The sequence below is a fragment of the Oreochromis niloticus genome, unplaced genomic scaffold (assembly GCF_001858045.2).
Source record: "Oreochromis niloticus isolate F11D_XX unplaced genomic scaffold, O_niloticus_UMD_NMBU tig00006995_pilon, whole genome shotgun sequence".
Lineage (NCBI taxonomy): Eukaryota > Metazoa > Chordata > Actinopteri > Cichliformes > Cichlidae > Oreochromis > Oreochromis niloticus.
Genome location: NW_020328297.1, coordinates 14,704 through 38,364, shown reverse-complemented (window position 1 = coordinate 38,364; position 23,661 = coordinate 14,704). Strand labels below are relative to the sequence as shown.

General features: G+C 39.1%; 1 protein-coding gene and 1 long non-coding RNA gene across 3 annotated transcripts; both read left to right on the top strand.

Moving 5' to 3' along the window:
• The first annotated feature begins 1,176 nt into the window (after positions 1-1,176).
• On the top strand, positions 1,177-9,675 carry LOC109201118 (uncharacterized). Of its 2 annotated transcripts, none has more exons than XR_002061116.2 (5): positions 1,177-1,187; positions 3,800-3,831; positions 4,944-4,970; positions 7,217-7,247; positions 8,786-9,675. It is a non-coding gene; the product is annotated as an uncharacterized LOC109201118 (long non-coding RNA). The 2 variants fall into 2 exon arrangements; XR_002061115.2 differs by lacking the exon at positions 1,177-1,187 and adding an exon at positions 3,567-3,648.
• Positions 9,676-9,999: 324 nt separating this feature from the next.
• Positions 10,000-11,321, top strand: LOC109201119 (uncharacterized). Its single transcript, XM_025904771.1, has 2 exons — positions 10,000-10,507; positions 10,615-11,321. Exons 1-2 carry the CDS (start codon positions 10,055-10,057, stop codon positions 10,873-10,875), a joined length of 714 nt encoding a protein of 237 aa, XP_025760556.1. The 5' UTR covers positions 10,000-10,054; the 3' UTR covers positions 10,876-11,321.
• The last annotated feature ends 12,340 nt before the right edge of the window (positions 11,322-23,661 follow it).

Genomic DNA, 23,661 nt, shown 5'->3' with positions numbered 1-23,661 from the left:
AGTCCATCCTCACCTCCTCCATCACCGTGTGGTACGCTGGAGCCACTATCAGGGACAAACAGAGACTGCAGCGTGTGCGCTCTGCTGAGAAGGTGATTGGCTGCAGACTCCCATCTCTGCAGGACCTGTACACCTCCAGGACACTGGGGCGTGCAGCTCGGATCTCAGCTGACCCTTCTCACCCTGGACACAGTCTGTTTGACCTGCTCCCCTCAGGCAGGAGGCTCCGGTCATTCGCACCAGAAACCTCTCGCCATAAGAACAGTTTCTTCCCGTCTGCTGTTGACACATGAACAATAACCGTATGACTGTTGCCACCACTAACACATGACCCTACTCTGTGTTCACTGCATCATTCCATGTTTGGCACTGATCACCACCTGCACTCATGTATATATCTATCTACTTAGCACTTTTAATTCTTAGTCTTATTTTTTTTTTCATGTCTATTTAAGCGTTATTTATGACAGTATGTTTGCACTAAGCACTGCAGCAATTTCCTAATGTTGTAAACCTGCTCAACATTTGCATAAAACCCTTTCTGATCTGATTCTGCTCAATCATAGTATTTGTTCTAAATCATTGTTATTATGCTATATTGTAGTATTTCTGCTAAATCATAGTATTTCTACTATATTTATTTTTCTTTCTAATATAGCATTTCTGCTATATACCGGTAATTGTATTTCTGCTATGTTATAATATTTGTGCAAAACCAGAGTATTTGTGCTAAAACATAGTATTTCTACTAAATGTAGTATTTCTGGGTAATCATAGTATTTCTATATATTTGTGGTAGGTCCCAGGGAGTCAATCCTCTGTGAGAACTGTAATATTCAAGTTTACATATCAGGGCTGCATGGCTTCCCAACCAGCCATTCATATCTGAGTCCTGGACTGGTTGTTTTTTTGTTTTTTTTAGGTCTGGTGAACTCTTCACCAGCTATTTGGTGTTGGTGTTCAGGAGAAGAGCCTTCTATAATATTTATTCAACTTATAGAATTAAGTTCTGCTAGTTTTTTTCTGTAGCAAATAATATTGTATAAAATATTAAAATTACCTACATTTTTGATGTTTACAATGCCCATTGTGTGTAATACTGGAATTTCCTACTACCCGTGAACGCCTCTCTTTTACCTGACTGCCGGACATCCGCCTTTCCGCACACTTCGTTGAGTCCGCTCTCGGTGAGTGCTGCGCCTGTGCTTCTCCTCTCCTCTCCTAAATGTCTATACTCTTTGCGCGATTTAACAAGTTCTTGTTAGTGATTTATAAAGCCAGCCGAGGTATAACTCATGTTAAAGTAACACATGGTTGCTTTTTAGTGAAAAATTGTCATTTTTGTATGTAAAGCAGTGTTTGATGAGCTAACGCTAACAACCCAATGCTAACGACTAGCGTTCTTATGAGCCCAGTGTGAAATGAAGATAATTCATTTGACTGTAAACCACGGTTATTGTGTTGTTTTATTAATTACATTCGGTGTGTTCGTGTTTTTCAGTCTGTTAAATAAGGTGCAGTTAGTTCTCTCACAAATCAGTTGGTTAAAACAGCCTCATTCTTTATGCTGTAAAGTTTTTAACGAACCGCCATCTTAGATTCAGTTTCAGCTGTCGGCAAGATCAAAGGAGCCATTTTACCGCCTCTGACCGAACACGGGAGAAAAAGAGTCACGTTTGTCCAGGTCTTGTGGGTTAATTAAGAGAAAGGAGGGAGGGAGAAACTGAGGATTAAACATAGGCTATGTCCCCACATACACGGGTATTTTTGAAAACTGAGACTTTCCGTTTTCGTTTTAAAAAACAATCCCGTCCACACGTAAATGCAGAAATGAAGGAAAACTCTGCTAGGAACATGCCAACGCAACAGGTGGCGATATATTCCTAACCGTGTAGAAATGTTGGCCAATCAGAAGTCTAGAAGCCTCGGTGGGAAATAGCAAACAAAGATGGGGCATAAAAGCAGAACCGAGTCATATGTGTGGGGGACAGTAACTGTGTGTGTATATGTAAGCATTTAAACACTGCAGAGAGTACAATTAACAGTAACCGTATTGTAGAAATGCATTTCACCGAAAAATAACGTGGCGCACAGTGTGACGTCAAAAAAGGCCATCTTTGACGCTGCGTTTTCTCCGTTTTTTCTCGTCCACACATAAATGCAAAAACGGAGTTTTCGAAAATATCCTGGCAAGCGTTTTTAGAAATCTCCGTTTTCAGTCACCGAAACGCCGTTTAAGTGTGGACGAAAGGTGCAAACGCATAGAAAAATCTCCATTTTCAAAAGTACCTGTGTACATAGCTCAAGAATAATAAGAACTCCTAAACAGGAGACTTTAATTTTTAAGAACTGTTTAACAAAGGCTTGTTTGTGCCAACCTAATCTGCAGCACAGTTTAAATTCTCACTTTGTGGAAAATTAATGAAATAAACAACAGCCCACCTTCACATAAATAAAATATGGCAGTATATTATTATTATTATTAGAATGGTACATAGATATTTATTTTAAAACTACAGCATATTTAATGATACTATGTGCAGTTGATAATATTTAGGAAGTAGAATTTGAATGCAGACCACCTCAAATATTAAAGCCTTAAAAATATATCGTGCAGTTTTTCATGTATGAGTGTTATTGCAATCTTAAATGAGATGTAGACCAAAGAAAACAGAGGAGAGTTGTTGTTGTTTGTATTCCAGCTGTAGTAAACAAAGAAGTTTAGTGAATCTTTTTGACAACAGAGTGATGCAGTATTGATGCTGATTTGAGTTTTCTGATCCTGTATTTTTGTTCTTTGTCTTTTGTTACACAGAGTGAAATAAAGCTTGGTTTTGCTTTGCTGGTAAGTAAACAGTGATTGTAACTGAAGCAATATGAAACTGGGATTGTGTAACATGTTTAGCAATTTATATACAATAGTTTGGCTTTTTGTGATATCTTGCCATTTGCTCATGGGCAAAAACACATTTAGGATTTATAAACAGTAAAGCCCCCCCACTAGACCTCTGAGTGTCCCTAAAAATGTCCCTGAAGTTTAATAGGCCATTTATGTCTAATTTTAATTTTAAAGGCTTATCAAAGCATTTCTGTAGTAATTATTGTTTTTATTACACATGTTAAGGCCATTTGAGACTCTGCAATTAAATTTTGCACTCTTTAGACTAAAGTGAGTTCATTTTGTCTGAGGTACAGTGCTGGGAAAAGTCTTTCTTCCTTGCAGATTTATTTTGTTCATGCTTTTTAGTCACATGTTTCAAATATCTAACAGGGATGATATGAATAAATACAAAAAAGCATTTTTAAAGTGATGATTTCACATATGAAGCAGAGAAAACCAAACCAGAGCTATCTGTTCTAATGTGAGAACATGCTGGTCTCTAATACCCAGCTGTGGAAGCCCTGATAGCAAGAACTACCATCAAGCATTTATAGTATCAAGTATCATTTGTGATTGTTGCATGCTTTGAAACTGTGATGTTATCATTTGATCAAGTGTGCAGTGCGAGCAAATCATTGCTTGTGGTATCTGCTGTGTTATGCAATAGCACCAAAGTATGAGCTTTACGTTAATGAGACATTTCTGTGGCTTATTGCAGATTGATAAAACGACACATCACCTTAATAAAGACGGAAATCTTTAATAAGGTGCAGAAAGAGAAGATGGGGTGTTTATAGTAAAGCTGTTGTAAACAAAGAATTTAACTGATTTTTTTTTTTCACTACAGATTGTGATGCAGTATTGACTCTGATGCTGATTTCAGTTGTCTGATTCTGTATTTTTGTTCTTTTGTTACAGAGTGAAACAGAACTTCGGTTTTGCCTTTGCTGGTAAGTAAGCAGCAATTGTAACTGCAGTAATATGACATTGTCACTGTGTAACATGTTTAGCAACTTACCTAACATAGTTTGGTTTTTGTGACATTACCATTTACTGATGGGCAAAAACAAATGGTCAGAATTTATACCTTGTAGCAGCAAAGGCCCCACACATGACCTCTGACTGTCCCTGAAGCTTAATAGGCCATTTGTGTCTGATTTTTATGTTTCAACACGAACAACTGTTTTTATACAGTTGTTTGTGTTCTCCTTTTTTTTGTGGATTTACGTAGCAGACACAACTATGAACGCATTTTAGGTGAGTTAGTGTAAGTGGTAGCTTCAACACTTAAGAGCACCACAGTTGTTGATTTATATCTTCACTCATATTCTGCTTATGTATTACATTAAAGTCAGACCACTATAGAAGTATTTTTGCCTGAGTGAATAGAAGTGGTAGGTTAAACATTTAAGCAATAATAAAAAACTCAGAGAACCAGAGTTGTGAGTAGGCAATGTTGTGTATGTTAAAGCCTGTGTGTAATTATAACTATACACTAAGTTTAAATCAGTTTCTTAATAATTTGCTTGATACAATGTGTTTGAAATTATATATAAAAGGGAAATATTGCAAAAAAAAGATTCCTGCCAACAGGTACAATGGAAGGACTTTTTATTATAATTTTGTAATTGCAAAATGGTGTGCCACTGTTGTTACTATGACATGTCAAAATTTACATGTATTTTAGGATTTACATATTCAGATCAGAACTAAAACCTGATGAGGTTTTCCGTTGATTCTAACAGTTGTGGTTTTTCCACACTTTATTAAGCACTGACTTGTGATAGAAATGATGGAGCTAAAAAGCCATAATCTGTACCAACAAATATTGGTGCCTCTTCTTTGCACTTCTGTAGTATGCATGCCTTTATTACACATGTTATCGCCATGTGAGACTCTGTAACTAAAGTTTGTCCTCTTCAGACTACAGTGAGTTCATAAAGGCTTGAAGAAATTGAGGATTTTACTAGTTATTTCATGTCACAGTAAATTGGATTGTGTGTGAAGAGGTTCAACAGTAAGTCATTAAACAGTGATCTGATGTGTTGTTTCCTTTCTCTAGGATACTGATCTGGTCGTCGCAAGTCTGGTAAGTAAAGGTTTGTCTGCGGTACAGTGCTGAGAAAGGTCTTTCTTCCTTGCAGATTTATTTTGTTTATGCTTTTTCACATGTTTCAAATCATCTAACAAGGATGACCTGGATAAATACAAAAAGCAGTTTTAAAGTGATGATTTCATTTTTGAACCAGAACAACCTGGTCTAATGTAAAAACATGTTGGTCTCTAATACCCAGCTGTGGATGCCCGATAGCAACAATTATCATCAAGCATTTACAGTAACTGGTAATGACTGGTTTACATCACTGGTTGATTTTGGTCCACTATAATTTCAGAATTGTCTTAATTAGATCCAAACAGGACAGGCAAAAAAAGAAAAAAGTCTTAATTAAGGCCCAATATAGGGTTTTCAAGTCATACCAAGTATCTTAATTTCATTTCAAGTCCAGGCTGATTAGTTTATACCAAAAGTTTTGTTTTATTCATTCAATTGGACTTGCTTGTGTGCTTCAGATCCTAAGTGTGATTAAACTTAAGCCCAGGACCTGATGAGTTGATGGTCTTGAAGGTCCTGAAGTAGTAAAGGAACTCTGGGACATCACAGTAACAGCACCATGTTTGACTTTAATGCTGGTGTTTTTCTCTCACTATAGATGATTCAGTTTAGTGCAGTTAGTCAGCACAGCTCTTGGTTATCATCGAGATATTATTAGGCAACTTGTTTTTGCCTGTTCAGCTACAACATCTGGGAGGGTTTTTGTTTTCTGGGGTCTCCAAATCCTTAGAAATCTCTTTGTAAACCTTTACAGAACTATATCTGTTTGTTTCACATTAGAGCAGCTCATGACTAGCAGTTTAGGGACAATTAAATATTCACATAGGGCAGGGGTCTTCAACTCCACTCTTCAAGGGCCGGTGTCCTGAAGCTTTTCCATGTGTCCCTGTTACAAAACACCTGAATAACATTTGTAGGTCATTAGTAAGAGTATAGAATTTCACTGTATGCTGAAGTGGCATCCCTAAGACTACTAAAATTTAAGTAATTTAAGTGTTTGGAAAAATGTACTTCTAAAAGTACTTTCAGTACATCATGTTCATTCACTCATGAGCTGCTATAACATGAATCAAATGGCTGAATTACCACCTCAGCATGCAGTCAGGTTCTGTAGAGTTTTGCTAATGACCTACTAATGTTATGCAGGTGTGTTGCAACAGGGACACATACAAAAGTTTCTGGACACCAGGCCTTAAGGACCAGAGTTTGAGACCACTGGTGGTAGGGCATTGTGGATTTCAAAAGCTTCTTTCCTTAAATCACTGCCTGAAAACTGCTTTTTGTAATTTGTCATAATGACTTGCAAAATATAGGTGGGATGAAAACATAAACATAAGAAATTTTATAGTGGCCTGATATTTTATCAAGGCTGTTTTTTGAAAATAATCCTGGCCTAATTTACAAAAGATGAACTGTGTCTGAAAGTCATGTTTGTTTGTTTGTTTGTTTAAGAAATGTGGGAATATCCAGCAAAGATCTTACATGGAAGAGCTCAGATACAGCACTCACTTCTGTTCTTTGTATCATGAAATGATCTACAAAGAAATTATCATCATACTAAATTTTGCTAATTAGGCCTTAATATCAGCTATGATAAGTTTATCATAGATTTAGTGGAGTGCTTATTGCTGTGTATCAAACATGCCCCAAATATGACTGAAATATGTAGAAACTGCTGTGTAGAAACTAGCTGTCTCCAAATTTCTCATTTTGCCAAAATACATACAGAGTGGCCTGAAACTGTCTACTCTAACCTCAGTGTGTTGGTTTTGTTGGACCTATTAATATTTACAGTAAGTTATTGTAGCAGCACATCTTGGTGTAAGTTTATAGAGTGTTTGTTTTTATTGTGTCAATAGAATTTGAATGCAGGCCACCTCAAATGTTAAAGCCTACAAACATTCCATACAAGCTATCATTTGTGATTGTTGCCTACTTTTAAATTGTGACATCACCATTTGATAAAGTGTGCAGTGCTAGGTGAAGCAAATCATTGGTTACAATATCTACTCTCTTATGTAACTGAACCTAAATTTTGGAGCATTACATGACTCAGAAACTTGTGTGGCTTATTGCAAATGGATAAAACTACATATTACCTTTATGAAGATGATCATCTTTATTAGGGTGCGGAAAAAGAAAACAGAGGAGAGTTGTTGTTGTCTAATGCTGATTGGAGTTGTCTGAGCCTGTATTTTTGTTCTTTGTCTTTTGTTACATAGAGTGAACAGATCTTTGGCTTTGCCTTTGCTGGTAAGTAGACAGTAATGGTAATGTTTAGTAATTTACTTACAGTAGTTTGGCTATTTGTGTTATCTTGCCATTCACTCATGGGCAAAGACAAATAGTCAGGATTTAGAATCTGTAGCAGCAAAGCCCCCACACAGGACCACTGACTGCCCCTGAAAATGTCAATGAAGTTTAATAGCCCATTAATGTCTGATTTTAATTTTTGATGGCTTATCAAGTCCAAACATAGTTAAATGTCAGAGATATCTTTATGCAGTTGTTCGATTTCTCCTTATGTTTGTGGATTTAAGTGTGAGTATAGGCGGTACCTTAAACACTTAAGAGCACCACAGCTATCGATTTTTATTTTCTCTCTCATTCCACTTATGAATTAGCATGAAGTCAAAACGCTACAAGTATTTTGCCTGAGTGACTAAGGCTACGTTCACACTGCAGGCGAAAGCGCATCAAATCAGATTTTTTTGTCATGTTGGTATCAGTGATGGTATCATGGTATGACAGTGTGAACGGCACAAATCCGATATTTTAGAAAGCGACTGCTGTTTGAATTTCAGTTGTCTTAATTAAGGTCCAAAATAGTGTTTTGAAATCATTTCACAGCTCTTGCTGATCATCAAGATGTTTTTAGGCAAATGTGAGAAAGGTTTTGTGTTCTTTTTGGCCAGTCAATAAATAATTTTGAGTTTAATGGATATAAAGTGTTTAAAGCAGGAGGCCTGAAACTCTGCTGTAACCTCAGTGTGCGGGTTTATTTGGACCATATAATATTTACAGTAAGTTACTGTAGCAGCACGTCTTGGTTTGAGTTTATAGACTTAGTTTATTGTTTTAATAGAATGTAAAAATGTCCTTATAACAGTTCCGCCATCATTTGTTAAACATTGTCATTCTGTTCAGTCCAATAATTTACTGTAGAACTCTTTAGTATTTAAAGCCCTACATTTACTGTATTTTTGAAATTATAAGGCATAACGTCAATAAACAAGTCTGTTTTTAAGGCAGATTAAGCCAAACAAAACAGTCAGATAAGTCAAACTTTATTCAAGTCATTCACAAACAACTCTCAACACTGTTCAGTTGTAACACATAAAATACAGAACAATACACTCACTTTTTCAGTTCATTCCTCATCCACAAATCCATCAAACTCTTCATGGGTTGATCAATTTGAAATCTGCTTCATAAGCATGTCTCTTAGCACATGCCAGGTCCTTGTACACACACCATAATGTTATGTTGAAGCACCGTACAAATTACTCTGCGAGGTGCTGACTATGGTAGCCATAATGCTCTGACATACATCAAGCAGCGTAGCTTTGTAGCTTATGAAGTCTTACTAAAATATTTGACAGAATTTTGAGCGCTGTGTACCACAGAAATCCCGTTCGAGGTCAGTAAGCATAACCAGAATCGATACATTAGGCACATTGTATGTTTTTGAGAAAATGACAGGATTTTAGGTGTGCCATATAGTCTGAAGAATATGGTAAATCCAAGCATATTGGAAATACGACTAATTCCAGGCTTTTTGTGTCTTACAGGTGACCTGCTGCAGAAGATCCTCTCTCTCTATCATTATAAGCAATTCTGTCTATCCTATCTCTCTCCCAACTCTATCTAATTTGACAGCCATTCTATCTTGTATCCCTCTCTCTACTGCTCTATCTAATTTGACAGCCATTCCATCTTGTATCCCTCTATCTCTACTGCTCTATCTAATTTGACAGCCATTCCATCTTGTATCCCTCTATCTCTACTGCTCTATCTAATTTGAGAATCCAAGTTTTCAGAAATCCAAGTTTTCAGAATCCAAGTTTTCAGAAATCCAAGTTACCAGTACTTGATCTATCTGTTACAGAATTCTGAGAGATCTCTGCTCTCACTGCTCCTTCTTTCCTGTCATTAAGCTCTCTCACATTCAGTCATTTTGCTGGAAATTACAAGTTGAATATACAGTAGTAGAATTACAGTACAGTAGAACTTATAGTAGAAACTACTTACACAGCCCTACATTTGTCATTTTAATTTTGCATTAGACTTTAGTTTGGACTGCTAGTTTGGCTTACTTTGATCAATTGTATAAAATATCACCTTTTTATAAGTTTATTTGTAATAAGATAATCTGGTTATTTTGTAATACATACATTCAGATAAATAATAAATTAGATCCAGTCTGTTAGTTGTTTCATTGGCTATAACATTTGACTGCAAGTTTATAGTATTATTATTTAAGGACAAACCCATTTTGTCACTCAGTGTAAGTATTCAGTTAGTATTGTCATCGAGAAGCGCCTGAGGACCCAGACTTCCTGTTTCCTGACTGCTGCAGAAAATCCAGCTGAAGAATCCTCATCGCCTGTCATCTTATCACCACACCACCAAAGCTCCATATATTTGATTTAAATTTTAGATATCTGAAAGATTTACATAAACTCCCTAAGAGCTAAGACTTTTATTATAGCGTGTTGATTGTTGACATTTATTCTGCATATCATTTTACAGAAGTTGTAATTATTTACCAGTCTGGTTAAAAAAAATATAAGTAAAATTATACAGTTTCTAAAAGAGCTACAATAAAACGGACCAAATTGTTTCCAGAGAACTTTGAATTTCCTTTATTTTGAGTTTGGAGTACAAATCAGCTTAACGTCTATTTATATATTCATACAAACATTTTAAAGTAGTATAATAGTACATTTCTCAGATTTAACAGTAACTTGAGGAGTTGTATACGTTTTTCTGTTTCAAGGTTCAGTTTTGTTTATATTTGTGTATAACCACATATAAGCTCCAGGTTGTACTTCAGCAAAATGCCAAGAAAAGGTCAAAGGTCGCAGTCCCAGAAGCTTAGACGTCTGAAGGAGAAAGAACAGGTGAATGTTTCTCAGAGCAGTGAGCAGGTAAAGGTGTGTGTTTCAGCCTTTCCCAGCACAGAAGTGCAGAGCAGTGTTCAGACAGCAACAGTGTCTTATGCAGATGTGGTAAAGAGAGGTGTTCCCTCGGTGTCTGTCCCAGAGCCTGAAGTTATGCAGCTAATCCAGACTGAACCCCAGCTAACTGAACAAACACAGCATGATGGAGAGACAGCCACAGTGTCTTATGCAGATGTGGTAAAGAGAGGTGTTCCCTCAGTGTCTGTCCCAGATCCTGAAGTTATGCAGGTAATCCAGACTGAACCCCAGCTAACTGTACAAACACAGCATGATGGACAAGCTCCAGTACAGTCTCATGTACAGGTTACAAACAGTGAAAGTCGTCCACGAGTGAGTAGCATCTGTGCAGCCCGAAGCCAGGCTTCTCCTAGGTATGGAAGTACCGTAATCAGCAATGTATGGCTAACAGTTTGGTTTTCCTGTCATTCTTACACGAGGATGAGTTCATTACCAAAGCAGATCTTAACCGTGTGTTGGACAAAGGCCATGCAGTGTACTCAGATGCCAGAAAGAGGTTTGTGAACAGCGTGTTTCTAGCCTGTGATGAGCTTCCCTCAGTGGTCACCAGCCGCAGACGTGAATATCAAGTTGACATGTCTCAGTTTGCTCGTTACGGCACATTTGATGGTACAGGTCATCTTCCGAGCCTTGAACAAGGACTACAGTGTTTGGCTTCAGAGTTTGCTACGCTTTGCTAGTCATGGGAGGAACAGTCATCGCCGTTTGCAGGCTGACTTCAGGTGAATATGCATATTTTGACCCTCACCCACGTAAGTCTACTGGTATGCCATTGTCGCTAAGTGTAAGTGGTGGAACTGCAGTTATGTTGAAGTTCACACGTCTTAATGACATGATTGACAGGATCAAATGTTTGTACCGAATGTTTAGCATCGCACCAACCTGCACTTATGAGCTACAGCCCATCGAGTTTCACAGTGAAAACGCTGCTGACCAAAGAGATGCTAATCAGACCACCGAATACAGACAAACCGCTACAAGTGCACCAGCACCAGCTTTAAGTGAATGTGTTCATGAATCAAACTCCGAAATATACACTGAGCAGACACGGAAACCTGTGACCAAAGATTTAACCAGTGAAGTAATGTCATCCAGAGCTGATTCTTCAAATGAGACAGCTGCTCCCGGAAAAAAACATCCTTCTGATTATTTTGAAAAGAAAACCTCTGCATCTTCTGTGAGAGAAACTCCAGTAACACCAGATTCTGTTCCTCAGAATGATTCAAACACTGCCTCCAGTTCAACTAAGATAACAGAGGAACTCTCAGATAAACTGCTGAAACGTAATAAACAGGAAAGGCAAAAAATGAGGAGAAAATTATTAGCCCAAGAAAAAGTACCACAGAGAAAGGAAAATCAGAAGACAAAGAAAGGCAGATGTACAGGTTTGATGAAAGCTTCAAGACAAAGAAAAAAAACTCAGCTAGGAAGTCTAATGATCCTGATCACAGACAGAAAAGGATTCTGTATAGAAATGAACTGTATAAATTAAATGCTACCTATAAGGAGAAAAAGAAAGAACATTTGAGAAAGATGTATAGAGAAAGTGCTAAAATTAGAGACAGAAAAAGAGAACGTGTCATAAGGACATATAAAGACAATCCCCTATTCAGAGAAAAGCAGAAGGAACGTATAACAAGAACATATAGAGAGTCTCCTATATTCAGAGATAAGCAGAAGGAACGTATAAGAAGAACATATAGAGAGTCTCCTATATTCAGAGATAAGCAGAAGGAACGTATAAGAAGAACATATAGAGAGTCTCCCATATTCAGAGATAAGCAGAAGGAACGTGTAACAAGAACATATAGAGAGTCTCCCATATTCAGAGATAAGCAGAAGGAACGTGTAACAAGAACATATAGAGAGTCTCCCATATTCAGAGATAAGCAGAAAGAGCGTATAAGACGAATATACAGAACTTGTGCTGGATTCAGAGAAAAACATAAAGCTTACATGAGGTCATATGTATATAACCTATATAAAGAAAGCGAAGAATTTAAAAAGAAAAAACGATCTTACATGACTAAGCGGTATGGAGAAGAGAAACAATTTCAGCAACAACACAAGGACAATATGAGAGAACGAATGAGAGTAAAATATTGGAACGGTTTTTCTTTTAGACAGATGCATAATGTCAGATGTGCAATGAACATAAAACGAAAATATCGCCAGATGCATCGACCAGCTGAGAGTTTACAGTGTCATCCAGATAACACTTTAATGAATGAGGCCATATCTGTTTCAGATCCAACATTAAGTCAGCACCATCTTATGTTTGTACTGTTTGTCTAAAAGCTTCTTTTCCTAATCAGGTGAAAATCTGCAAAAGAGAAAATTACTCAAAACACCAAACTGTAGCTCAGCAGTGTCTAACTGGTGAATTTGTTCATATGTGTGATGAAGCATGTCATGATCACTGCAGCTTTCCTGTTGAGAGAAAAAAGGAGTATATCTGTCACACATGTCACAGTTCCCTCAAAAGTGGATGCATGCCCAGGCTTGCTGCTGTCAATGGTTTAGAACTGCAGGATATTCCAGCTGAACTGTGTGATCTCAACATTCTGGAGAGACATCTGATTGCCAAATGCATACCATTTGCTAAGATTATTCCTCTTCCAAAGGGGAGACAGAGACTCATACGTGGTAATGTGGTGTGTGTACCATCTGAGGTCCAACAAACAGTTGAATGTTTACCCAGACTCAGAAGCCATTCACAGATAATGAGGGTGAAATTGAAAAGACGACTGTGCTACAAAGGCCATCAGCTGTTCCAGACTGTCACCTGGTCTAAACTCATTCAAGCCCTGCGTAAACTGAAACAAATTCATCCACAGTACACAGATATTGTTATCAGAGATGATGCATTGCTTTGTGATCCAACATTACCTGATGATGACAGCAGTGATGAAGCCAGCATGGGAAGTGATGATTATGATGAAGAGATTTAATGGAAATTGACAACTATGAAAAAGATGCCCTTTTGTGCGAAAGTGAGTCTGAAAGTGAACAAGCTATTAATATGCAATCCTGTGATGAACAACCAGAGGAACAAAATCCAGATGAACCAGAAAGTGATTTGAACAATGGAGGTTTTGCTTAGAAAGTTGTCTGCAGCCTGTAGACATTTCAGAAGAGATTCTCTGTTTCACTGATAACACATATTGTGTGGCTCCTGCAGAAAGAAACAATCCTGTTAGCTTCTTCAGAACTCCTCATTTGGAAGCCATGGCATTTCCTGTGCAGTTTCCTACTGGTCAGAATACACTGGATGAAAAGAGACGTCTCAAGCTCACACCGAGTGCTTACTTCAAGTCAAGGCTTCTCAACATTGATGCAAGATTTGCTAAAGATACAAATTACCTGTTTTTCTCACAGTTGTCACTGAAATACATTTGGCTAATTCCAGCATGACAATACAGCTAAGGAAAGGTAAAACTATGACCAAAGATGGACGCAAAATCACATCAGGAATGTTACAAAGTAAGACAGAAGTAGAGAAGCTGGTAAGAAATAAAGATGCAATCAGATTTATGCAGCCACTCAGAGGAACTCCAGCTTACTGGCAGAAAACTACCAGAGATCTATTCAGTATGGTTCGTCAAATAGGAACACCTCAGTTCTTTGTCACTTTCTCTGCTGCTGAGATGAGATGGCCGGAAGTGATTCAAGCAATAAAGAGACAGCAAGGTGAAGAGGTTGATTTTGAAGCCCTGGACTGGTCAGAAAAGTGTGAAATTCTAAGATCAAATCCAGTAACCACCATGCGAATGTTTGATAAACGTGTTGAGGCTTTGTTCAGAGATTTGCTTTTTTCTCCTGCACAGCCCCTTGGTGAGATCATTGATTACTTTTACAGAGTTGAGTTCCAGCACAGAGGTAGTCCACATATACACATGTTGCTGTGGATTCGAGAAAAGGTAGAAGTAGATGTGGATGATGACCAAACTGTCTGTGACTTTGTGGACAGATACATCTCAGCTCAGCTCCCTGATCCAGAAAAACAACCTGAACTGCACAAAAAAGTCACTGAACTACAAAAGCACAGCAAAAACCACACAAAGACATGCTTTAAGAGTGTGAACTCTGGTTGTAGATTTGGGTTTCCAAAACCACCAGCCACAAGAACAATGATTGTGAGACAGGATGAGGATTCAGACACTGAAGCTGCAAAAGCCAAACTCAGACCTTTGTTGAACCTGCTGAAAGAACCTGAAGCTGCTTCCCTCACCATAGAGCAGATTCTGTCACGATGCAACTTGACAATGAATGAGTATGAACAATGCCTCCAAGACATAAACAAGAAAACAGCTCTTATTCTGAAACGTGACCCAAATGAGTGTTGGATCAACAATTACAACCCAGACCTGCTTGAAGCCTGGAACTCTAATTTAGATGTCTCGTTAATATTGAATGCCTATTCATGTATAGAATACCTCTGTAAATATATAACGAAGAAAGAATCTGGCCTCTCTGAATACCTGAAGACCGTTATTGATAACTCTGATAAGAACACCGTCAATGAATGTGATGAAATGAGAGCTGTGATGCAGGCTTACTCAAAAAAGAGAGAAATCAGCGCACAGGAGTGTGTGACTCGAGTCTGTGGCCTAAAAATGAAAAAGTGTTCCCGCAGTGTTGTATTTGTACCAACAGATGATAACCCAGTAAAAATGAGTCGCCCCATGAGCTACCTGGAAAGCACAACACACGACAGTTGTAATATTTGGATGACAAGTTTGAGTGATAAATACAAATGCAGACCTGAGACACCAGAATATGAGGAAATGTCACTGGCTGATTTTGCTGCCTTGTGCAGGTTGGTGAGTGGTCCAAATGAAGGAAAAGATGTGCTTCCTCTTCTAAACCAGCTTGGATTTGTACAAAGGCGAAAGAATGATAAACCAGCTATAATCAGGTATTACCACAGCTCACAAGAAAAAGATCCTGAGCAATATTATGGTCGACTGTTGAGACTTTACCTTCCACACAGATCAGAGCAGGAACTGAAACCACAAGGGTTCCAAACCTATCAGTCCTTCTACAACTCAGGTTTTGTGCAACTTCCATGTTCAGACCACAGTGAGTCTGTGAAACGGATTGTGAAAAGAAATAAAGACAAGTATGAGAAGAACTCTGAGGATATTGAGAGTGCACTGGAAGAATTTGAACAAAATAGGGATGTTGTGATTGATGAATGGTGCAATCTTGCTCCTGAATCTGAAGTTGTGAGGATGCAATGTGACGAGAATCTTCCTGAGAGACATTCTGATGATGAGAACGAACAGGAGAATGTTCCCGACTACAGTCGTCAGTCTGATGCTGTAACAGAGATCAGAGCCATCAGAGAACAACCTGCAGTAGATCCAGCAGTGGTAAGTGTAATGTATCAGAATCTGAACCAGAAGCAGGCCTGCGTGTTCTATGCCATTAGAGACTGGTGTATTCAGCGAGTTTGTGGTTTGAACCCAGATCCATTTCTCTTCTATATCAACGGTGGTGCAGGAACTGGTAAGTCACATCTGATTAAGTGTATTCACTCTGAAGCATCAAAGATCCTGAGCAGACTGCCTGCTAATGCAGAAGAAGCTGACATATCAAATCCAACTGTTTTACTGACTTCATTTACCGGTACAGCAGCTTTTTCTATCAGTGGCTCTACATTACATTCTCTACTGAAACTACCCAGGAGTCTGAAACCACCCATTCAAGGACTTGGTAATCAACTGGATGAAGTCAGATCTGAGCTTATAAATGCTGAAATTATTGTTATTGATGAGATTTCAATGGTTTCAAAACCCCTTTTTGCTTATGTGGATGCAAGACTGAAACAAATCAAAGGCACTCAGAGACCTTTCGGTGGAATGTCAGTTTTAGCTGTTGGAGATTTTTACCAGCTGCCACCAGTGCGACAGTCTAAACCTCTCTGTGTTTATGATCCAGAACAGATTGACCTGTGGCAGGAACATTTTCAGATGATCACTCTAACCGAGATCATGCGTCAGAAAGATGATGTGGCCTTTGCAGAGATGCTGAACAGGATTAGAGTCAAAGAAAAGACAGATGAGCTTTCTCAGTGCGACAGAGATTTGTTGTCACAGGCTGTGACTGTACCAGAAGAATGTCCAACTGAGGTCTTACACATCTATGCCACCAACAAGAATGTGGAATCCCACAACACAGATACCCTGAAGAAGCTTCATTCAAACATTATAATCATCAATGCAGACGATTTCCAGAAGGATAAATGTACAGGCAGAATGGCACGAAGAGACAAACCATTTACAGGTGGGCGAAATGATTTGCCCGACACTCTGAACGTTGCAGAAGGAGCTCGAGTGATGCTGACCAGAAACTTGGACACACTAAACGGTTTAGTCAATGGTGCTTTTGGTATACTGGTAAAGGTGGTGAGATCTGAAAATGATGGACAAATAATTAAACTGGGGCTCAGAATTGACAACAGGCAGCCTATGAGACACAACCGCAGTGCTAATGCAGCATCTGATGATCTGGTTTACATTGAGAGAGCAGAGGAGAGTCTGAAGTTTAAAGGAGCAGTACGCAGACAGTTTCCTGTAAAGCTAGCATTCGCCTGCACAATTCACAAAACCCAGGGTCTTACAACACAGACAGCTGTAGTTTCAATGAAGAACATTTTTGAACCAGGTATGGCTTATGTTGCTCTCAGCAGGGTGACGTCTCTCAGTGGACTCTATTTGCAGGACTTGGATGAGAAAAAGATTTATGCCAATCCTGAGGTAACTGCAGCGCTCCAAACCATGAGACAAGCCAGCATTGAGGAAATGATGCCTCTTCTTCAGGTCAGAGAAACAGCCAGCAGACTTGACACTCTTACACTGATCCATCACAATACAGAAGGTTTGCCATCTCACATCAGTGACATCAAGAGTCATCATGAAATGTGTTTAGCAGATGTTTTGTGTCTTACTGAGTCTCATCTCCAAGGCTCCTTTGTTGCAGACAGTCTTCATTTGGACGGCTACACCATGTTCAAACGCAACAGACATGTGTCCTACACAAACTTTCCTCACATGGCCAGCAGAAGTGGTGGGGGAGTTGTTGTGTATTTGAGGAATCATTTTCAGGTTCAGGTAAAACAGTATCTGCATAATGTCACTGATCTTGAGTTCTTAGTGTTGAAGGTTCAGGCTCCATTCCCTGCGCTCATTGCTGTTGTGTACAGACCTCCAGATTACAGTTTGACACCATTCATGCAAAACCTGGTAAGTCTTTTAGATTCACTTGAAATAATGGACTGTCACCCAATAATTGTGTGTGGAGATTTTAATGAGAACCAGTTACAGAGTGGAAGAAAACAGATTCTGGAGCAGTTTCAGTCGAGAGGGTATTCACAGCTGATCACTTCTGCCACTACAGACAAGAACACCTTGCTTGACCTCATTTTTGTTTCTCAGCCACAGCAAAGCCTACATTCAGGTGTTCTGAGAACATATTACAGTTACCACAACCCTGTGTTTTGTGTCCTGTCCTTGAGCCAATCATGAAGTCGTCTGGTGAGTTTTGAAACAATTACAGATCATGTTTGTTACAGAGTTTACTGATTGTAGAGCATGAAAAAGATTTTTCATTGAAAAAAGGGTCTTCCCTACTCTGTCTGTCAGAAGACCCTTTCTTATTGCAATGTTATTAATCATTTCACCAAATCATTGCTGAGCTTCATGCAGAGCAGGGAGATCTGCTTTCTGCTATCATGCACCTCTGATCCGAAATGTGCTGCAACATTTGATAAACCAACATCATTTTTATTATTCTCATGTTTTAAATGACTACATCTTTTTACTGTGACGTATGTAGCTCAACAAACGAGATCTTCCCCTCCAAGGGCTTTAAAATATGAAATAGTAAATAAATAAATCCCAGATAAATGCAGGTATTTATTATGGGTCACATGAATAAATACAGACAATTATATTTTCTTGATTATAGTAGATTTTGTAGAATCAAAAGTTTTTGTGATGAATGAGTTTTTGCTTATCATGTTTTACAGGTAAAAAATGTCAAAAGTTTTAAACTATCTTTAGGCTACCAGAGATGTCTATAATGATACATTATGTAGAGAAAAACATTAGTACAGCTTACAGAATATGTATAAAAACTGATTTAGAAGTAAATGGATAGTTTTCTGAAAGTTCCCGACTACAGTTTAACACCACCCACCCAGCTCAGCCCCCAAGTGTCTATGTAATGCTTGTATGGTGTGTGAGTTTGACTTGGCCTTTATCCGGGTGGGTTTGGGTTTGGGTGGATAAAGGCCAAGTCAGAATTCTCTGAGCAGCTGGAAAAAGCTGCTAATAAACAAAGACATCAGAAAGTGTGGGCTTTAGGTGTAGCCCACGCTTTCTGATGCACTAATTAGACTTAGTAACCGACACCCCATACCAGCATTACATAGACACTTGGGGGCTGAGCTGGGTGGGTGGTGTTATAAGCACTTGTTTTGTTAGATGTATTTTTTCAGACAGGGCACAGTCTCCTTTGTGGCAAAACCTTCAAACTTCACCATCCTCAGCTGAAACAACAACATCTTAACCCCATCTTCATGAACTGGTGAGCCAAACCTGATCCATCAGTGCTGGACTGCACAGATAACTACATGCCACAAGGAGACTGCTGTTTTAAGAAACTGCCATACCAGTGTGTCTTCAATGGAGAAGGTGACACACCCATCACCTGACCTCCTGCCTGATCTGGAGACCATCATCATGCTGCCACACTACACACCTCTGAGACCATCAATTATGACTGATACTGAGGAAACTGTATTTCCTGTCAGAAATGCTCAGTGATCCTCAGAGCAGAGAGAGGTATGATTCTTTATCTTTGATAAAAAATGTCATTGCTTTTAATTCATTTAATTAATTTAAATCCTGTGTATTGCATAAATAATTCCACACTCAAATGATTATACTTGTTGAAACTTTTTGAGTTTTAATTCACATTATGGATTACAAATCTATGCTTTTTCTACTCTGTCTCTCTGTGCAGGTATTGCTGTCTTCTGTGTTCTTCAGTGTCCCAACTGAGACATTCAAACCTCATTGCAGAGCTCATGTCTTTTCTCACCATCATGTGAGTGTGAGATTGCTCTGGATTCTGGTTATGTGGCCTGCAGCACCTATAAGGTATTTCAATATTGTTCATTGTATAACTCATCTGTAGTTTTTAAGCCTTAACACAACTAAAATGTTCCTTTTTCTGTATTTTTTAGAACAAGCTCGTCCAGTGTGCCTGCATTCCAGCTTCTTAGACTCTACGCAAGTGGACAGAGTATCAGTGTTTGGCCACTCTTACAGACACCGACTTCTGTCAACTCACTTCTACTGATCAGGCACTTCACTCCAAGAAGACAGAAGGTTGCAAGCCTGTCATCATTTCCAGTGTGGCTTTGTATTCTTGGGGTAGCATCAGATTTTTCCCACAGATATTCAAAGGTAACACTTGTTTTAAGCTTAGTTATTAAATCAAAACACAAGAAGTGGAATCCTTCACTGCGCACATTAACGCTGTGGATAAAAACATCAAGTTCACCAGGGAGGACACAAAGGACGACAGTTTGCCTTTCCTGGACTGTGCTGTGCACATGGAAGAGAATGGCAACCTCAACATTGAAGTTTATCGGAAGCCCACACACACGGACCAGTACCTCCTCTTTGACTCCCATCACCCTCTGGAACACAAACTTGGAGTAATTAGGACCCTACCCCACCGTGCAGAACATGTTCCCTCTAAGCCTGAAGGGAAAAAGAAGGAACACACACATGTAAAGGACGCACTTAAAACATGTGGCTATCCTAATTGGGCGTTTATAAAGTCAGCAAAGAGGCACAGAAAAGAAGATCAGACACCAGCGAGGGAGGATAAGAAAGACAGATGCAACAACATTGTCATCCCCTATGTAGCCGGTGTATCAGAAAAACTCAGGAGAGTTTTCTCCAAATACAACATCCCAGTGTACTTCAGACCCAGTAACACACTCAGACAGAAACTGGTTCACCCGAAAGACAAAACTCCAAAACACAGACTTAACAATGTGGTGTATGCTGTACAGTGCAGCGAGGAATGCCCAGACCTCTACATCGGAGAGACCAGCCACTTCAAAAGCGCACGGCACAACATAGAAGAGCCACCTCCACGGGACAAGACTCAGCAGTTCATCTGCATCTAAAGGACAAAGGTCAGTCTTTCGAGGATGCCAATGTTCACATTTTGGACAGAGAGGACAGATGGTTTGAAAGAGGAGTGAAAGAAGACATTTACGTCCACTGTGAGCGACCATCTTTGAACAGAGGCGGTGGTTTATGACACCAACTGTCTGCCATCTATAATCCAGTTTTGAGATCCCTTCCCAGACACCTTAATGCCCACTCACATCCTGGGCCATCTGACCTAAGGGAAATCACATGATAGGGTGGGGCCAGGTTTCACAATAAGCTCACCCGAAACCCTGCCTGGTTGGGACCCACACCCACTTTCACACCTTGGCTCATGTGATTAGGTAGAGGATCATCAGGGGGTCCTTTGTCCCTCTTTGGGGGGAAACTCCCACTGGGTTTAAATCTGGGACTCTCCACCACTGACCCTTAGAAGAAGAAGCTTCTCGGATGAGAGGTGAAACGTCTTCAAGCAACTCAAAGAAGTCCAGACGCTTTTCTTTCGAAGCTCATTAGACTTCCCATGTGTTAATTACATTTTATTTGTTGTTGTTTTCTTTTATATTTATATGTAGTGATTGGATGTGGTGGAGCTTTGTTGTTTATGTGGAAAACATCTGTTTGTGATAATATTTACAATGAGGCTTTAAGGTGACAGTTTCCATGTTATTTCAATCCTTTTACTAAGCAAAAACATGTTTGCAATTAACATATTTTTTCAGTTTTGTCTTTTGGATTTATGGTTAACATTCCTCTGTGACAGCAAATACTAAACTGGTCCAAGTAACCAGCATATCATTGGTCAAAGGCAAAAAGGACCACATGTCACACTAGCAATGAATTTTTGACTGTGTTTGTGTTAGTATAGAGTAGGTCTAACAGTGGTTTTCCACATCTGCTCTAATATATATAGATAATGGGTCAGACATATAAAGTCATTTTGAAAAGTTCATAAAGGTCACATCCATTTATATGTGTTATATACAGTGTTGGGACTAACGCGTTATTAAGTAACGCGTTACAGTAACTACGTTATTATTGTGGTAACGAGCACGGTAACTAGTTATTATGCCAAAACCAGGAACGCGTTACTCGTTACTGGGATTTAGATAGGCTCGTTACTCGTTACTTCGTGTGGTGGATATCGCGGATCTTCCACAGATTCAATAACATTAGCAAGTGGTGGAGGCCAGCAGGTGGATGAAGGAAAAGGGAGGCAAGAGGAGAGACCCGAAGCGGCCGCCGGTCCGCGTGTCAGGTGAACTGAACTTCAGGTAAGAAGTTATGACCTGCAGTCTATCTGGGTCAGATATAAACCAAGTTTAGGTGGAGTTTATTTTCGGTATGCTGACATTTTCGTACTGCGTGCTAGCTAGCATGACGGAGTTTCTATACAGCTGGGTGGGTGCTATGTTACTGATGTTGAACTTTATTTTATTCATACAGTTAATTATTAGAGTTGCCAACCGTCCCGTAAAAAACAGAATCGTCTGGTATTCAGAGAAAATATTACGCGTTTCGTACTGAGGTGAAAAGGAACAGTTTGTCCCGGACTTCAGCTACAATGAAAAAGACACAAAGCTGAAGCTGCACAGCTGCCTCTTCTTCTCTCATTCTCTCCTCTCCTGTTTCTACTTCAATCACGAAACTGATCAATGATCAGCTGATCGGCTTTTCTCTCTTGTTTATTTATCGCCCACTTTGCGCCAGAAAGAGGAAACCAGCGGATGTCGCGTTAAACAACAGCAGCACGTTTAAGCTTGATCAGCTGTTGTTAGAATTTATTTAATATTAATTTCTAGTATCAGCTGATGTTTGCTGGAGCCACAGCTGTAAAGCTGCTGGTCATGATATCGGTTTGGTTATCTGGTGAGAGGGAAACATGCAGATGAAACCAGGAGATGTCCTTACTGAATCATCAGAGCTGAACAGGTGATGGAGAAACAGGTTTACCTTTTAGGTGACATGAATGAGTTGAAGGGAAGTTATGAACTGTTTCTGAGAGACAAATAACACCAGGATCCTTTTCTACGTAGCTGACAGCTGGTAACTGTGCAGGGGCGGGTCTAGCAAAGTGATGCCAGGGGGCCAGGTAGGGCATTAACAGGGAAAGGGGGGGGGCACAAAGAAATACTTTTCTTTATTATTCTCATTTAAAATGTCTCGCTTTTAAAAAAATAATTATCTGAGTCTTACAACAAACGATTGATAGATTGATACATATATACCATCAGAACAGTGTACATCACTGTCACAACAGTGTTTATTTTCATTCAAAGGCTTTATGATTTTTCCTATAATGGTGGGCCGGTCTGTAGTCAAAATGCCCGGGACTATTTTTTTGTCCCAGTCCAGCTCTGTATGCAGCTCATCTGCAGTCTGGTGTTACCTACATCTTCCTATTCAGAAGGCAGAATTTCCAAGTTCTGAGTACAATCAAAAGCACCACGACTGCAGTTTTTGTGTTGGATGTAAAAAGCAGGCTAGAATCATGGCGGCGGTCAACGACGGTCCAGGCGTGGGATTTCTCTCGTGGAAATGTGCACATTATTTTTTCCTTTCTGTTGGTAGGTGGCACAGTGCACGTGTGGCAAGTAAGCAAGCTAGAAGACTGGCAATCTGGCTGGGTATCCAGTTACGGAAGCAACACATTAACAAGAGAATTCTGAGTAAAACCAAAGTTACTTTCCCTAGTAACTAGTTACTTTGAAAGTAACGAGTAACTTGAAGTAACTGAGTTACTTTTTTAGAGAAGTAACTAGTAATGTAACTAAGTTACTAATTTAAAGTAACTTACCCAACACTGGTTATATACCATAACATTCATGCTAATGGTTCTACTGTTTACAGTTACTTTATGATGGATTTCACCCTGGTCACAGCACTATGTGAAAAGCTGTTAGAGGTAAAGTTAACCCAATTAATACCTCATCATAAGTCACTCTCTAACACAGGGTAGTTATTATTTTTCACTGTAATTTATTCCACAACAATGTTCTTTATTTGATTCTTTAAATATGCATATCAATTGTTCAGCTGTGTGTCTCTCCACACCTGAAATATATCACAATGTGGACTTCATTTCGACAGTATTTTGTAGATTGGTACCATATTTATCAAATCATCTTGTGCATTTATTACCTAAATGTTGTTTGTGGGGTTTTTTTTGTTTGTTTGTTTTTTTGGAATTTTTACATTTTACCAGCTGTGTAAACTCTGCAATTTTACCTTGGTTTTGTTCCACATCAGTTTATCTGCTGCCTGGTATTC